The following is a 16927-nucleotide window of genomic DNA, read 5'->3' as shown; positions in this document are numbered from 1 at the left end:
CCCATGGTGCACATCCACGGGGGGACAGGGGGTCCTGAACAGAAGCCCAAGGATTGAGGGAGCCTGTAGCCAAGTTTGGGCAAAGCCCAAAACCCATGGAAAGCCCCCTTCCCACTGTGACCAGCTAGAGACACCTCCTGGCAGTGGAGCAGATGACCCAGAAGGAGTTGGGTGCAGACACTGGTGATGATAGTAACTCTCAGCAAGTAAGCACCTGGACCATACTGAGTCCATTGGTTCATTTCAGTGCTTGTGCACATCCCTGAGATGGATACTGTTCTGATTCTACGAGTTCCAAAAGGCTAAATAGTAGGCCTGAGTTCATGTAGCTGGTCTGAAGCAAAATCAGGACTCAATCATGCCCACGCCAGGCGTGTGCTGTACTGTCTCCACCATGCACCAGACACGGCAGCCCCCTCCCACTTGCCCACGTGCCATCAGTGACTGCTCTAGAGAGACCGGAGGTTTGGCTTGGGTGCAGTTTCTCTTCAACCACTGAGCTTCAGAATGTGGTGATACCTTCCGGCGTCGCACTTGCCCATTTGATTCCTGAAGAATACGTGAATTCTGTCAGTTTAGTGCTGAGAAAAGCACACCTTTCAGGTGTGGTGTGTGTACTGGAAACCAGGACTAGGGATCCCAGTAGAGCCAGCCCAGCTGCGCAGACCCTGCCCTTGGGTGGGGGTGGTAGTGGATGGGTCATGATCATTCCAACCAGGGGCTGGGGCCTTAGCACCTGGGGCAGTAGTGGACCTACTGGTTCACACCCTTGGAAAAAGGTCCCGCAGCAGCAGGAGCTCTTCTTTCTTTCTTTTTTTTTTCTTTCTTTCTTTTCTTTTCTTTTCTTTTCTTCTTTCTTTTATTTCTCTCTTCCTTTCTTTTTTTTTTTTAAGTATTTATTCATGAGAGACACAGAGAGAGGCAGAGACACAGGCAGAGGGAGAAAGAGGCTCCCTGCAGGGAGCCCAATGCAGGGTTTGATTCCAGGACCCCAGGATCACGCCCTGGGGCCAAAGGCAGGCGCTAAACTGCTGAACCATCCAGGGATCCCCAGAAGCTCTTGTTTCAATCTGGTTTTTTTATTCGCTTGCTTTTCCACACTCACTCATGGTCAGGCCTTTCTCAGGGAGCCTTAAAACCACATTAGCATGGCCAATTAAAGGCCATGTTGCCACCCTAGGAAAATGCGTATCACTGAGGCCCCAAGGTGGCTGGGGGCAGAGCGGCATGACCCCAGAAGTGAGAAAAGGCAGGGCTAAAGCAGTAAGTGACCCACTCAGCCTGCATTCCTGTAGGAATTCTGGAGGCTGGCAGAGGGTTTTCTGCTGAACTCAGGACAGGCTACAGGGACAAGGGGTGAGGGAGGGTAACAGTGGGAAAACAGGAGGAAGTGACTGGCCACCTGTGCACAGCAGTGAGAGAGGCCTTGCGGCCCAGGAGGCACTCCAGGAGGCCCTCACACACCCTGGCTCTGCAGGACCTCCAGGATGGTGCGGAGGATGGCTGCGGCTGCCACTGCCCCAGGGTCTGGCTGATCCAGCTTTGCAGAGCTGATGTAACTAGCTCTTCCGGCTCCAGCTTCCATGTTCTTGGTGGCCTGGGCTGCAGCTTCTGCACTCTGGGTGGAAGTATGGGAGCAGGTTCAAGGACCTTTTACCCTCCTGTCCCAGCCCTATTAGCACCCTAAGTACTATCATCAGGGTAGAGAGGTCACCTGTCGCCTACCTCTAGCAAGGCAAGAGACTACCATCTACTGAGGGCTTGCAATGTCTTAGATTCTGTCTTGGGGCTCCACATATCTCAAGCCTCAGAGCTACCCGGAGACAGGTACTCCTCCATGTTTGGAGGAGGAAACGGGTACAGGAAGGATATTAACTTGCTCAAAGTCCTACAGATATGGGAGCCTGGCGGCTCTAAGTCTGTCTTCCTGGGTCGCTGGGTCCAGCCTCACTCACCTGGACTGCTTTGGTCAAAACTTGGAAAAGATTGGCCCCTGGGTTCTTCCAGGCTTGGAGCTCCTGCCCTGCTGCCCACAGGGAATCCAGCTGGATAAGGTGAGGGAGAGGGGACTGAGGATAGGCCCTGCCACTGACGGTGGCCTCCAGGGCTTCTATACTCAAGAGAGGGAAAGGGAAAGGCTGGGCTGAATACATACCATAGTCCTGTCCCCTGGAGCAGCCTTCCCATACCTGGCAGGGAGGGAGGATGAGTAAGACTCCCTGCAGGGACTCACTTTGGGGGTAGGGACAGGGCCTGGCTGGGAGCAGGTGACACCATTCACTGCTCCCAGCCCACCCTTGGTCTAAGGCATGGGGTTCTGGCTCACTTCTGCAGGGCCTCCAGGCCAGCATCCATGGCAGCAGACCAGGCTGGCAGGTCTGTCTTGGCCTTGAGTGGCTGGGCCGCTGCAGTCAGGAACAGGCCGTAAAGCTGGGGAGGACCAGAACACTGAGCACGTGGGGCTGGCCTGGGCCTCAGGCAGCCTGGCAGCCCACTGTGTCAGCCCTTTGGTCCCAGTGCCTCTTCGTACTCACCGCCCCAGATGAGCCTCCCATCTTCTCCAGGAGCAGGAGGGACAATCTGGAGAGTAGTTGGGCAGGGCTGGCAGGGGGTGGACCCTCCTTCAGCCACCCCTGGATTGCTGCAGGCAGAGAAAAATGAATTCAGAGACCCCTCCCTTCCATCTGCTTGTGCCCTGACCTCACTGGCAGAGACTGAGGGAATCAACCCAGGAGCTTCTCAAAGCTCCCTTTCCGCATCCTATGTGCGGTCTGGGCAGGGTTGGGAAATGGAGAATGACAGGGACCTTGGCAGTCACCTAGGAGGTGAGGCCTCCCCCATACACCCTCATCCTGAGATGTTCCGTGCCTCGTTTCCCTGCTTCATTTCTCCTCCTCAGTCCTTTGTACCGCCATCCTCTATCTTAGTTACTGATATTTCCTGTAGCCTGTTTGCCTCCCCCCACCTGACCATAAGCCACAAGCCTCGGGGGCAGGGAGTTTTATCTGCTGTGCCAGGCCTGGGGTAGGCCTAATTCTTGATAGAACTATGCTGGATAATTAAGAGCTTTTCATTAGTCTCAGTAAGCTGAGAAAAATAAGGACAATTATATTGAGTTTCCCTTGAACCTAAAGTTATTCACTATAAAACTACATTTTGGGATGCTCAGTCAGTAGAACATGCGACTCTTGATCTTGGGGCATATACATACACATATACCTACATAAATACGTAATTTTTAAAAGATAACATTTGGGGCCCCTGGGCGGTACAGCTAGTGGTGCAAACCAACTCTTGGCTTCAGCTCAAGTCATGATCTCAGGGTCGTGGGATGGGGAGCCCAGTGTTGGGCTCCACACTGGGCACAGAGTCTGCTTGAGTTTCTCTCTCCCCACAAAATAAATCTTAAAAAGATTACATTTTATTTTTATTTATTTATTTATTTATTTTTTTTATAAAGAAAATATTTATTTTTTATTTTTATTTATTTATGATAGTCACAGAGAGAGAGAGAGAGAGGCAGAGACACAGGCAGAGGGAGAAGCAGGCTCCATGCACTGGGAGCCCGACGTGGGATTCGATCCAGGGTCTCCAGGATCGCGCCCTGGGCCAAAGGCAGGCGCCAAACCGCTGAGCCACCCAGGGATCCCACCAAGATTACATTTTATTTTGCAATGACCACCCTGCTACATTTGTAGCATTAGGAGAGTCTTTTCTAATTAAAAAAAAAAAAAAAAAAAAAAAGGTGAAAGGGATGCCAGATTCTATGAATTATCTCTTGGCAAAATAAATGTTGGCCATTCCATGTGGACACTCCCCATGCTTTTGAAATTGTTCTGGTTCATGAAATGCTAAAATCTCAGAACCCATATTCTACACCAACCCCTGTCTCCACCCCAGAGGGACCCTAGCACCAACCTCTGGCAGCACGGCTGTGGGTGGTACCACAGTCCCCGTCACCAGCAGCGCGGTCCAGGGCATTCAGATGCTCCTCCAGGCCCAGGAGCGTGGTGCACACCCGCTCCATCACAAGCACCACCCGCTTCAAGGGCAAACCTGCAGATGGAGGACAGTGTGACAGAGGCCCACTTGGCCCTTTCACAGCCCACCTTGACCAGTGTGGGATGTGTGGGTACAAGAGCCCCTGCATATCCTGCACCCTTGAGGCATGGGCCAAAGCCCCAGGGCCACCCTCCACAACAGCAAGGTACCTTCTGCAGCAGTGGAATCAGGGGCCTCCAGAGGCTCAACAGGGGCTGCTCGGGTCCGCTTCCGCCCAGTCACAGAGACTTTGGCCACATTAGGCCAGGCCGATGCTGTGGTTTCAGCATCTAGGGACAGCAGGATGACTCAGAGACACAGGTCAGCCAGTCAGGGATCAAGTGGGGCCTGGACTCCCCACCTGGTGTCTGGCTCCCTCCATATCAATAAGCAAGTACCAAGTGCCTACTATTTATAAGGGAAGCATCGTGGAGGGTCCCTAGGGAGGATCCTAATACCAACTCAAGTGAGAGCTGAAGGCTGGAGAAACCACAAAGAGTGTCTCTATAGAGGTCACGGTCAGCCCTGATGAGGTCTCTCCAAGTCCCCTATGGCTCCTTCTGGCTAAAAGGAGGCCTGGCTTGGATGACCCCAACTTCCAGGTCTCACCAATCAGTTTCAGGAGAGGCTCATCCACCAGCAGAAGGGTGAGAGAAATGCCAGGCATCTCCAGGGCTGACATGAAGGTGCCCACCAGGGCACGGGCGATCTTCACCCCGCGGCCCTCTGCAATACCAGAGCATGGGAGTCCATGAGGGAAGGAGGGGAGGATGGGCGATCATCCTCAGAGCATCAGAGAAGGAAACAGTAAGAGGAAAACAAGGACTTTGGAAGCTAGGACCCAAAGTTAGTAGTGAGATGGCCAGATTCCCTCAGGTCATCCCTCAAGGATGCCCCGAACAACCACATTCCCTGGAGGTGCCCCTCTATAGGGCACACAGATGATCACAAGTCTCCTTTATTGAGTTCTAACTGGGTGCCAGGCCCTGCTGCTAAGTGGGATATGTCTGTGTAATCTCACATAATCCTCACAGCAACCCTAAAAGGCAGGAACTACTGTTGTCCCCTCTTCACAGATGAGGAGAGAGGCTCAAGGCACCCAGCAATCAGCTGGCACCATGATGGTCTGGCTTTGGCTAATCTGCCCACACAGTCCTTGCTCTGGGCCATCACAAGACCCCATCGTGGCTACTTCTGTCCAGCTTCACAGGGCTGCAGGGAAAGGCGTGCCAGGGGTTGGGGAGGTCCCCTTCCAGGGTGTGGGGCTCACCCAGAGTGCGGACAGCAGCATCAGCTATGATGCCCACTTCCAGGAACGACAAGCCACCGAGGTTGTTGACCATCAGCACCACTGAGGAACCTGTGTGCAGACACGACACCCATGTGAGACTCGCTAGGTGCCCTGCCCAGAGTAGGAGGAAAGGCTGGGAGACAGCGGGACAACCCCTCACCGGACTGCACAGGCACATGGGACACGTTGGAGGAGGCTGTCATGTGGTCCAGCATGAGCGTCACAATCTCGTTGGCACTTGCCATCTGGCAGAGCGAGAGCCAGGAGTGAGTGGTGCTGGAAGGCCTTGGTCTTAGACCAGCCCAGGCCAGGGAGTCCACTTACCTTTATGCGGCACACACCAGCTTCCCCGTGGATCCCTGTGGATAGACTCAGTCACCACTGGCCCATAAGAGGGATTCAATCATCCTGTTTTTCTCAAGGATTTACAAAGTGCTCGGCACTAGGCTAGGCGCCGTGGATGTGAGGAGTGTGGGGAGCAATGGGCAGAATAACGAAAAAGATACAGTCTCCACTCCCTGGGAGCTTGTGGCTGGGTGGTGGACACAGCCAGAGCCTTAACTACTGACCTTTTAACTAGTTAAGTAGCTTTAACTAGAAGCAATCACAGTGAGGCCCCACGGCCTCTGCTCCTCACTCTGGAAGCACAATGGGGAGGAAGAGGGGAGATGGGTGGCCTCTGAACCACTTTTGAGAGGAGGCCTGCATTTTGGCTGGGGCATGAGGGCCCAGAAACGGTGTGAGCAAAGGCAAGGAGGCAGGTGGGGCACAGAGCCCCTGTGGCCAGAGCCCTGGGTATGAACAGCAAAGCAGGTAAAGAGACCACGCAGGCCGCGCCAGAAGGGCCTCCAGTGCCCACTTAAAAATACAATGAGGCACCTGGCTGGCTTGGTCAGAAAAGCATATGACTCTTGATCTCAGGGTTGTGAGTTTGAGTCCCACATCGGGTATACAGATTACTTAAATAAACTGGAAAAAAAAAAAAAAAAGCTTAAAAAAATACTAAGAGCGCTATGGCACCAGGTCCAGGTGAACAAAGAAGACCGCTGCCAGGGTAGAAGATACAGGGAAAATCAGAGCACAGGCAGGGCCAGGCCAAGGGGGGCCCCAAACTTACCCAGGCCTAGCTCTACTTCATCCTGTGAGAGCTCAAAGGTGGGTCTGGAGCCAGGGACACTGCAGGAGGACAAGCTCACTCCCAGGGTCCCTGTGGGAAGTGAGGCATGGAAAGGGTGACTGCTCTGCTCTTGGTGTCAGGCGTCAGGCTGGGCAGCAGCATTCCTTGGGGGCCCTGCCCACCACAGCCCTCTTCACTGAGCCAGGCTGCCACACTCTTCACCTCACTGGTGAGGGAGAAACACAGCTTGGGGACCCAAGGCTACGGGACCCCAGGAATGGCCCCAGGGAGACTTTCCCTCAGCCCCCAGGGAATCACCCAGGAAGTCCTTCTATGCACCTGCAGGGAACCTGTGCCTGGTCTGTCCCAAGGTCAGCCTTGACCTTCCACCTTCCCCTTCCAAATCCCTGGGCTGGCACTCACCCATGGCCTTGGCAACCACGTTCACCCGATTTGTGATTTCCTCCAGCCCCACACCTGCCTCAGCCAGGGCACCAGCCACCTGTCCCCACACAGATCAGAGGAAGGAGTCAGTGTGCTGTTTGTGGAGAGAAGGGGCCGGGGCTGTTTCCAGCTGGGCAGAAGGCATACTGTTCTGTCCCATCAGCCCGGCCCACCCTATTTGGGGCAGAACAATGCACCCTCTGTATTCACAGGGCACCTGCCTGGAATTTTCTAGAACCCCAATCTGTTGGAACCAGAAGGGACTTTGCAAATGTAGAAAGGGGCCCAAAGAAGGGAGGTGACTGGTCCAGTGTCACACTATTGGCTATTTGGCAGCCAGTTTCCTGATGACCAGCCTAGAGTTTTCTCCATGGCACATGCATGGCAGCAGCTTCTCCCAACCTGCACACCCACCCACTTTTTGCCAAGCGTTTAGTGTGTGCTACAAAAAAAAAAAAAAAAAGGTGACTGAGTGACAGTCCCAATCTTGGAGAAACTCTGAATCTAGGGTGAGGTTGGGGAAACAGACACAAACCCAACACTAACTGGGAGGGGGTACATCACAACAGGATGGGAGCACTGAGAAGGGAAGCCTCCCCACATGACAGACGTCAGAGCTGGCCCTTCATGGAACTGTGGAAGTTAGCCAGGCCAAAGCGGGGTTGGACAGGGAAAGGATTTTCATAGTCTTAGGCTAGGTATCAGCAAAGTCCCAGAGCTGCTGTGAATTGGTATTACTGGGGCCTATGAGGGCTGACAAGAAAGGAATTTAGAAATCAGGGAGGGGCATCCCTGGGTGGCTCAGCGGTTTGGCGCCTGCCTTCGGCCCAGGGCCCAATCCTGGAGTCCCGGGGTCGAGTCCCGCGTCGGGCTCCCTGCATGGAGCCTGCTTCTCCCTCTGCCTGTGTCTCTGCCTCTCTCTCTCTCTCTAACTCTCATAAATAAATAAAAATAAAATCTTTGAAAAAAAAATCAGGGAGGAGGGACAAATGTGGTGGGCGCTGGCAGCCTTGGTGGCTCAGCGGTTTAGCACCGCCTTCAGCCCAGGGTGTGATCCTGGAGACCTGGGATGGAGTCCCACATCGGGCTCCCTGCATGGAGCCTGCTTCTCCCTCTGCGTCTCTGTTTCTCTCTGTGTCTCTCATGAATGAATAAATAAAATTTTTTATTTTTAATAAATAAAATTAAAAAATAAAAGAGTGTGGTGGGCGCCTGACCAAGAAGCCTACGTTGACTCTTGGAACCCTAGAGGGCTTTCAGCAGGCGGACAACCCTGGTCAGATGCACATTTTCAAAAGACACCTTTGGGGCAATGTGAGGAACACACACGTTGGAGGAGCCTGGCAGGAAGCAGGTGGGGAGCCCAGGGAGGAGCAGCTGCAGCCAGCTGGGCATGAGCACACGGGCACCGAACCAAGGCTGGGACAGGAAGGGCAGGGCTCCGAGAGGCATGTGCATTCTAGGGGCAATTCGGAAGTCAGATCACTAGGACAGGGCAACTGGCTCGGTGTGGGGGAAGTAGAGGGAAGGGTCTGGGAAGAATGCTTTGGTTCTGGGCTTAGGTAGTTCAGGGGATGGTGGGCCTTCCTGGATCAGGGAGCACGGGGGAAGGAGTGGTCCTGGGGGGGATGGGGTAGCTGGAAAGGTCCAGGTGCTGCCTGGAATGAGAAGGTTGGGGATGAGGGCGCTGGCCAGCCAGCGTCCCAGGTGGGAAATCTCACCTTGTGTATGAGCACTGTGCCGCAGAGTCCCCGCCTGCCTGCCTTCTTCAGGACGGTGAAAGCACTATCATCTCCAATGACCACCATCTCCACGGGGATGCCCTCAGCCTGGGCCTGCTCCCGGGCCAGGCCGAAGTTGAGCCGATCCCCAGTGTAGTTCTTCACAATGAGGAGGGTCCCCACTGCAGGAGCAGCCAGCAGGGCCCCATCAGTGCCTGCCCTCCCCACAGCAGCCCTCCCACACACTAGGCTTACCTGTGCCTGCCTGGGCCACTGCCCTGATGGCTGCCAGGATGCTGCCCACTGCTGGGGAGGTGAACACAGCCCCTGCGATGACCCCTGTCAGCATCCCCTTCCCTATGAAACCTAGAAATGGAGGAGATGCTGGCTGGGGACCTGTGCCTGCCATCTTCAGGGCTTCCCACGCTCCTGGGCTTCATGGTTTGGTGAGTCCCACTGTGTGCTTGGTGCTGAAAGAGCATCTGGGTCGCCCTCCATAGACCTTTCCTGAAGAGCAGGCTCCTTGGAGAGGCCTCCCCTGATCTCCCAACTGAGGCAGTCATCACCCCATCCCTAGCAACTCCCTGTTCCTTTTCCCTGTTCTCTTGTCTTTGCTACTTCACTACACATGCTTCGGGGTGCTTTCTTTCACTTACATGTTTACCTGGTTACAGTCTCCCCAAAGGAGAACAGAAGCTCTGTGAGGGCAGACCCCTATCTTTCTGGTTTGCTGTTAGACCCCTAGGGCCCCAAACAGTACCAGGTAACAACAGGTAAGGTTGCTTAGTGGATGGATGGATTTGTCAAGGGAGATAGGAAAGGTTACAGGGGACAAAGCCTGGTGTCCCCCGCCCCGCCCCCACCCCCGGAAGTTCTTGAGAAGGCTCACACGCCCGGCACTGAACAGGAAGCAATCCACGACTGTCTGTGTTGCAAGTGAAAATGTGGGGTGGGAATTCAGAAGAGGGATACCACCCTAGGTTGGAAATGTCAAGAAGGCTTCATGAGGGAGGGAAAGGGTCAGTGGGGGCCTGGAAAGCCAGGATTCACAGAACTGGCAGGGCCATAGAGATGATTTGGCCCAACCTTGTGTTTTTAAAGACATACAGACTGAAGCCCAGAGAAAGACCATGACTGGCCCCAGATCACAGCCTGAGGGATTGAGACAGTAGGAACCAGGACCACGGTGCCTGAGTGGCTCAGTGGTTGAGCATCTACATTTGGCTCAGGTCGTGATCCCAGGGACCTGGGATCAAGTCTGCATCGGGCTCACCACAAGGAGCCTGCTTCTCCCTCTGCCTGGGTCTCTGCCTCTCTCTGTGTGTCTCTTATGAATAAATAAATAAAATCTTAAAAAATAAACAAACAAAAAGGAATCAGGACCTGACCAGGGCTCTGTCCTAGCAGCACTGAGGATCTTCTGGGAGGCCCCATCCACTCTGCCTAGCATCTGGCCCCCACCTCTGGCCCAGACTACTCACCAGCATGGGCAGGCTCATGGCCAGAGCCCCCACCTGACAGCAGTGCCACCCGGCCCTTGAGGCTGTCCAGGTCAGAACGGAGGGCCACACGGTGGCCCTGTAGAAGTTGCAGGTTGGGGTTGCAGGCCACCAGACCAGCAAGGGCATCATCAGCACAGCCTTCCACTGTGTTCACCAGCTTCTTGGAGTTCTACAAGAGAAGAGTCAGGAGGAAGTTCCAGGTATAGCGACAGGGACACTCCCATGCTGCCCAGCCACAATGCTATGGTTAAGACTCCTGAGCTAGGGCAGCCCGAGTGGCTCAGTGGTTTAGCGCCGCCTGCAGCCCGGTACCATGTCCGGGCTCCCTGCATGGAGGCTGCTTCTCCCTTTGCCTGTGTCTCTGCCTCTCTCTCTCTCTCTCATAAATAAAAAATCTTTAAAAAAAAAAAAAAAAAAAAAGACTCCTCAGCCATAAAGACTCCAGGGACACAGCAGTAATTTGAATTGGGCACGACTCTATTAGCTGGATGTTTCTGTGAGTTCTCTATATTTGGGACTACTTATTGACAGCAAAACGTATGGCATGTTTTGGACCGTGGCTTAAATTTACCTGGAAAAAAAGCCTCAATATAAAAAAAGAAAGGAACCAGAGTCTTGAGTCTAGAAAAAATTAATAAAATTAGGGCCCAACAGCCTTCTCCTGTCAGAGGGGAAGCTCCACGCTGAGGCACCTGTGCCAGAAGGTACAAAAGAGACCCCACACTCATTTGCTATTCCAACTAGGGCCTCTGGTACTGGACAAACAACACCTCCTGAGCCTCTCCGGGTTCCTAGTGCCAGGCACTGGGAGTGAAGACATAACAGAATGCTGGTCTTGCCCTTGATGGAAACACAAATATCATTTCCACATGCTATGGGAAGTGCTACACAAGAGGAATGCACTTGTACCACCTCCTCAGTAGATCCTGGGAGTCTCTGCAAAGGATAAGTAGGAGTTAGGAAAGCAAAGAATGTGAGAGCCATGGTGTGGGGTGGTAGGGAAAAAGGAGAGGCTATTCTAAGCAGAGGGAGAGTACACACCATGGTGGTGAAATCCTACGGTAGCCGGGCCAGGAAGCCAGTTAGAATGACTTGAGCAACCAATGACCACGAGGAAGAGGTGGGCAGGTCCTCAGAAGCAGAAGGTGGGACCTGGCCATGGGGAACCTCTGGTGGGAGGGTCTCGAGCAACTGGCCTGAAGGTAGAGCTGAGCTGACACAGTCGCCAGCAGTAGGCAGCCTTGGGGCCAGAATGGCACAGGGTTTGGGTTTTGCGGTCACGAGCTCTTGGGTTCAAATCCCCTGTCTGACTCTCACCAGCTGTGAGAACTCAGGGAAGCCACCTTGTTGTTCTGACCTTTGTTTTCTTTAGTGAATCGGTGACTTAATAAACTAGAGTATATACCTGTTATGGAAAAATAACTGAATAAACGACGGTTATTCCCTTTCTCACGCAGGCTCTGAAGAGCTGGTGTGAGCTGAACGAGGTTTGTAGAGCAGGCTGCAGCTTCTGCCTCTGACCCAAAGAGAGACAGCAGCCCAAAGAGGCCCAGAGGGCAGGTTCCCAGCGCCGCCTGGTGGCCCTGGGCAGCACAGCTGAGCCTGTCGAGGGGCATTTCCTTGCAGGCACTTGGTTCCTTTGAGCAAATTCTGGCCTTTCCTGGGCTAAGGAGAGCAGCCCAGGTCAGCAGGAAGCAAGCAGAAAAAAAACCTGGTTATTCCTGGCTCTGTTTCCAGGTATTGACTAAAAGCCAGGTGCGGGGTCTAAGTGCTTTTTGAGCATATTTCATTCAATAAATATTCCCAATAACCTATGGAGGAAAGATTGGCATGGAGAGGAAACCAAGGCATAGTTTAATGACTTTGCCAAAGGTCACACAGACAGCAAATGTCCAGGTCGGCCTGGCTCCAAAGAGAGTTCCATTTTAGCCTTATCATGCTGCTTTCCCCAGAGGCTGAAGGGAGGCTGAGACTGGCAGAGGTCTCGGCCTAGTAAGGGCATAGGCTTGTAGCTCTGAGAGCCCTCCGGGGACTGGAATATGCAAAGAAATTGTGAGCTGGTCTTAACTTCAAGCCCAGCCTCCAGTGCCATCACCCTCCAAGAATGTGTCCCCCACCCCCACCCCCACCATCCCTGACAGTCCTGCCTGGGATTTGCAACCACTTCTGAAACAGCCAGAGGAGGGCTCGGAGACCAGGACCAACCCTGGTTCTCAGTAGCCTGACAGGATGGAAAAGGAAAAGTTGATCAGGCACTGAGTGAGGACCCCAGGATTCTAGTCTGATCAATAGCTCACAGCCACTTGGAGATTGGGCCTTAATCTGCCTCACATTGCGGATGGGGATAGGGGTGGGGGTGGGGAAAAGGCTCAGAGAAGACGAGTCTCTTGTACGAAGGTCTCTGGTTGGTGACAGGCTGAAATTTGAACCCAAGGCTGTCCAAGGCCTGCTTTGGTTTGCATCTAGTTCTGGAGTGGGCCTGGAACAATGCCCAGGGGCATGCTGAGCCTCCCACACTGTAGATCCTACCTCTGGGACTAGCCCACACTTGTCCCCGGCTCAGGAACAGGCATCAGATCCTTCATGGCTCCTTCTGCTGTTGATATAATGTCTATTGCAGAGTAAGTAACTATTAACATTGTAATCTAAGGTTCTAATCTAAACGCATTACCTAGACCAGGACCAGATGGCCCCTGCAGGGACTCAGGAGCTGCAGCCCTGGGCAATGGAGGGAAGTAGGGATCCAGCCCTAAGAGGGAGGGTGACCTTCTCTCTTAACCTCTCTGAATCACAGGCGGCAGCAGCATCTCTTGGTCAGGGTGTAGGGAACTTCAGCATGCCTAGAGCTGGCGCCTCCACTGCTCCAAGACCACAGTGTCCTTCTTCTGCCCTGGCCCTCATGGGCACTCACCATGGTGGGGAAGGCTCTAAAGCACGCTGAATCCACACCTTCGCAATGAACTGCCAGAGGATTCGAAATCCTGTGGATGCTCCCCGGGTCTACTCACAGTGAAGGTGGCAGCAGCACCTGAAGAGGATGACAGTATGAGCTGCTGGAGGCACTGGCAGCCTACTGGCAGTCACGCTTCCAGGGCCCTAGTAATGAGGGAGCTGCCCCAGACTTTGATCCAAGTCCAAACTCTAGTACGTGCACTGGGGATGGGGAAGAGCGTGGGGCTGAGCAAGGTTCACACCTGCGCTTGGCTGCCAGAAGACAGACGGATTCACGTCGGGCATAGGGCTGCCTTTGTGCCCGGGAGCAGCACAAGAGCCGTTACCCACAGAGTAACTTCATCTCTTACGTGGGTATTGTGTGCAGTGAAATTAGTTTACGAAGACCTTCACACACTTGGTCTTGGCACCACACCAGGAAGGACGCAACTGAAGCTGTGACTCTATTTTACTTCTGGGGACCAGGCTCAGAGAGCTCTGGTGACTTGTCCAAGATCGTACTGGTAAGGAGGAGGACCCAAAACCAAGCCTAGTCTTTCTACAGAGCCTGTGTTCTTTCTACCAGTAATTCAGGGCCTCCAAAGTCCAGCAGAGTCCTTGGTGTGGGAAACCACACAAATAAACTACGAAGACATCTTAGCTCCCTCCAGTTTCAGCCTGTGCAAAGGTATCTTGGGGTCATCCAGGAACTTAGGCTGTGTCTGCAACAGAAAGAGCTGGCACTAGATTCCCCACCTAGCTCTGCCTCGGACTGACCGGGCCATCTTGGGTAAACCAAGTCCCCTAAACCTCAGCTTCCTCATCTGTAAAAGGGAGGTCGCTTTCTTTTCTAGGCCTCGTGGCTTCCCCTACCCTTTGCAAAGCCTGTCTGATGTGGAGCGGCCCGGAGATTGCGGGGCTGGAACGTTAACCAGGAAAATTCTAGTTTTGTGTTTGAGGCCAGAATTTGGTACAGCAGCAGGGACGCTAACATTGCTGGGCAAAGGGCCCAGTGGGCTCTTCTAGGTCAGAAAAATAGAACAGTTTTAAAGGGAGAGGTGAGGGATCCCTGGGTGGCGCAGCGGTTGGGCGCCTGGGTGTGATCCTGGGGACCCGGGATCGAATCCCACGTCGGGCTCCCGGTGCATGGAGCCTGCTTCTCCCTCTGCCTGTGTCTCTGCCTCTCTCTCTCTCTCTGTGACTATCTTAAATAAATAAAAATCAAAAAATAAAATAAATAGATAAACGTGGATTGGGATTTCCAAAAAAAAAATAAACAAAAATAAAGGGAGAGGCGAGCCTCCTCGTGTCCCTCGAGGTGAGGCCGGGTCACCCATCAGTCCAGGCCCAGGTGACGGTACCGGCCCAGTTTGCAGGAGCAGGGGGCGCCCAGGGGGCGGAGGTCCGGACCTGGGCTCCGGCCAGGGAGGCGCACCAGGTGCCGTCGCCTCCGTCCCTCCCTAGGCCTCCGCAGCACTTCCGGTTCCAAAGGCGAGAAGAGCCTCGAAGCTCCCGGAGCGGCGGGAGGCGGAGAGGACGGCATCTACGGACGAGCGAGGGCGGCGGACTGGGGCCGAGGGTGGCGGGTGGGCTCCGAGGGCGGACAGGAAGCCGCGCGCCCCCCGCCCCGCGCCCGCGCCCGCGCCCGCCCCGGACACCTCCGTAGCCGCCGCAGCTTCTCCGCGACCCCGACGGCGCGCTCTCATCCGGGCACTGCGGGCTCCGGCGGCAAGAGACGGGGCGGGGGCTTCTGGGGGCGGGGCCTCGAGGGGGCGGGGCCTCCTTCGATTGGCCGCCTCGGGCTCCGCGAGTCCTCCAAGAGGCCAGGGAGGCCGTCCCGTGATGCCCCGCGACGCGGCCGCTCTGGCCCGCAACGTGTGTCCGGGGCGGAGGCGGAGGCGGAGGCGGAGGCGGAGGCAGTGGAGTTGGCCGCGCGCGGGTGGGGGCCGCCGTCTCTTCGCCGGTGTCCATTTCTCCGTCGCTGCGCTCGACCGCCGCCCCAGACCTCGACATGTCGTACAACTACGTGGTGACGGCCCAGAAGCCCACCGCCGTGAACGGCTGCGTGACCGGTGAGGCCGCCGGGGCGGGGGACCTCGCGAGGGAGGGAGCCGGGGGGGACCGCGGCCCCCGGGACCGGAAGGCGCTGGCGGCCGAGCGAGCCCCCCCCGCCCCCCGGCCCGCGACTTTGAGGAAGCTGCTTCGGCACGGCCTCTGGGGAGCAGAGCTGCGGGCGAGGGTCCCCCTTGGTTCTGGGAGGTCACTTGGCCTCCGGGCACGGGGACGGGCCCACGAGGACGGGGAGCGGAGCGTGAGTTGATCGCGCGCCGCTGCTTGGGCCCCGAGGTTGGCCTCGCGCGGTCAGGGGAAGGGGCCGGGGTGATGGCGACTCGGAGGGTCAGAATTTTCGTGCCGGAGAGCCTGGGAGGTGCAGGAGGCGGAGGGACGTGAGGAATGTGCGCCTTCCCCCGAAGCAGAGTCCTCCTCCTCGCCTGGGGCTGCTGTTTACCCGAGGGAGCTGCTGGAAAAAGAGGGTTTGGATGGCCCAGCCCAGTGCTGGGTTTGCCTGTTGACTCTTTAAAGGATCACAGAGGACACAAAATATCCAGAACCCGGAATAACCATCCCGATCCACGTCCTTAGCAGAATGCCAGGACGTCACATTTGTGTGTTCATGTAGACTCTGATCGTGATTCCAAAACGAAACTCTTGTTTTTGGAGAGTGGGAAGCCCTGAAGGAGTGTGGACGGGGGGTATTCGTTGCCGGTGGGGACGGCGAAGAGGTGTGGACAAAACTGCGTTTTCATATAAAGCGCAGAATTTGCATTCGTTCCGCTGTTAGAGATTTTGTGAGGATTTAAGTAAGGACTGGGTGGAGATGAACACTTCGCAGCGTGTCTCTCTCTCTTTCTTTTTCTTCCCAGCGTCTCTTAACGAGGTAAGTCTGCCGCTGCAGTAGGAGAAGTAAAATTTGAGGGCACAGAAGGAAAATCTGAAAGGCTTTCACAGTCTTTGTCAGCTGCAGGACATGCTGCCCTCAGGCCCAATCCAGTTTTCTTAGCCTGATTAGGGAAGTAGCTCTCGTCGGCATACGAAGCGAACTCTTCCGAGGTGCTGGGTTTGGCAAGAAGGAAGTGAATGGAGGGAGCTAGAGAAATATATGAAGTAAATGAGATTTCTGGAGGTTTTTAAGTGGAAGTGATAGGATTATTTAGATGCTGTTCTGGCTTCCAAAGTTAAGAGGATCTGTTCCTTTCAGGACACTTTACTTCAGCCGAGGACTTGAACCTGTTGATCGCCAAAAACACGAGGTTGGAGATCTATGTGGTCACTGCTGAGGGGCTTCGGCCCGTCAAGGAGGTGGGCATGTATGGGAAGATTGCAGTCATGGAGCTCTTCAGGCCCAAGGTAAGTGCTCTGGGTTGGGCCCAGCAATGAAGAACTGTTTTAGATGGTTTTATGTTGTTTTACAGTTTTGCTTGGGATGAGTGGAATGAGGTTTAGGAGAGAAAAGCTTCTCTTTTGATTGGTGGGTTTCAATTTGTATACTTGAACAAGCTTCCTAGAAGTAGAAGAGAGTCACTAAGAAAAAATTGATGGGGCAGCCCTGGTGGCTCAGCGGTTTAGCGCCGCCTTCGGCCCAGGGCGTGATCCTGGAGACCAGGGATCCAGTCCCAAGTCAGGCTCCCTGCATGGAGCCTGCTTCTCCCTCTGCCTGTGTCTCTGACTCTTTCTCTGGGTTCTCTCATGAGTAAATAAATAAAATCTTTTTTTTAAAAAAAGAAGGGGAAATCAAAGCAGTTTGAAATGTGGGTCACCATACTGATTTGGCGAGTAGGCTCTAGATTAAGGCAGCCCTAGCTTTATTCCTTATTAATTG

General features: G+C 54.5%; 2 protein-coding genes across 11 annotated transcripts in view; one reads left to right on the top strand and one right to left on the bottom strand.

Moving 5' to 3' along the window:
• Window positions 1-1058: 1058 nt before the first annotated feature.
• TKFC (triokinase and FMN cyclase) lies at window positions 1059-14793 on the bottom strand. Of its 10 annotated transcripts, none has more exons than XM_072789329.1 (19): window positions 14706-14793; window positions 13028-13144; window positions 11522-11776; window positions 10096-10285; window positions 8870-8980; window positions 8615-8796; window positions 6873-6951; window positions 6450-6539; window positions 5657-5691; window positions 5493-5577; window positions 5312-5401; window positions 4651-4767; window positions 4212-4331; window positions 3919-4056; window positions 2535-2641; window positions 2327-2430; window positions 2156-2189; window positions 1956-2045; window positions 1059-1618 (listed from the first exon to the last, which is right to left on the bottom strand). In XM_072789329.1, exons 5-19 carry the CDS (start codon window positions 8961-8963, stop codon window positions 1457-1459), a joined length of 1527 nt encoding a protein of 508 aa, XP_072645430.1. In that variant the 5' UTR covers window positions 8964-8980; window positions 10096-10285; window positions 11522-11776; window positions 13028-13144; window positions 14706-14793; the 3' UTR covers window positions 1059-1456. The 10 variants fall into 10 exon arrangements, with proteins under 10 accessions (XP_072645430.1, XP_072645431.1, XP_072645428.1 ...); XM_072789330.1 differs by lacking the exon at window positions 14706-14793 and adding an exon at window positions 13311-14437; XM_072789327.1 differs by lacking the exon at window positions 11522-11776 and having other exon boundaries at window positions 12788-13144.
• Window positions 14794-14912: 119 nt separating this feature from the next.
• The window catches only part of DDB1 (damage specific DNA binding protein 1), a 32664-nt gene continuing 30649 nt past the window's right edge, over window positions 14913-16927 (top strand). Inside the window, exons 1-2 of the mRNA XM_072789315.1 lie at window positions 14913-15119; window positions 16307-16455. Of these exons, the coding sequence (XP_072645416.1) occupies window positions 15059-15119; window positions 16307-16455 (210 nt within the window). The 5' untranslated portion in view covers window positions 14913-15058. The remainder of the gene's footprint in view (window positions 15120-16306; window positions 16456-16927) is intronic.

Source organism: Canis lupus, chromosome 21, assembly GCF_048164855.1.
Source record: "Canis lupus baileyi chromosome 21, mCanLup2.hap1, whole genome shotgun sequence".
NCBI lineage: Eukaryota > Metazoa > Chordata > Mammalia > Carnivora > Canidae > Canis > Canis lupus.
Note: the sequence above shows the minus strand (reverse complement) of the source record. Positions and strands in the feature narration are given on the sequence as shown.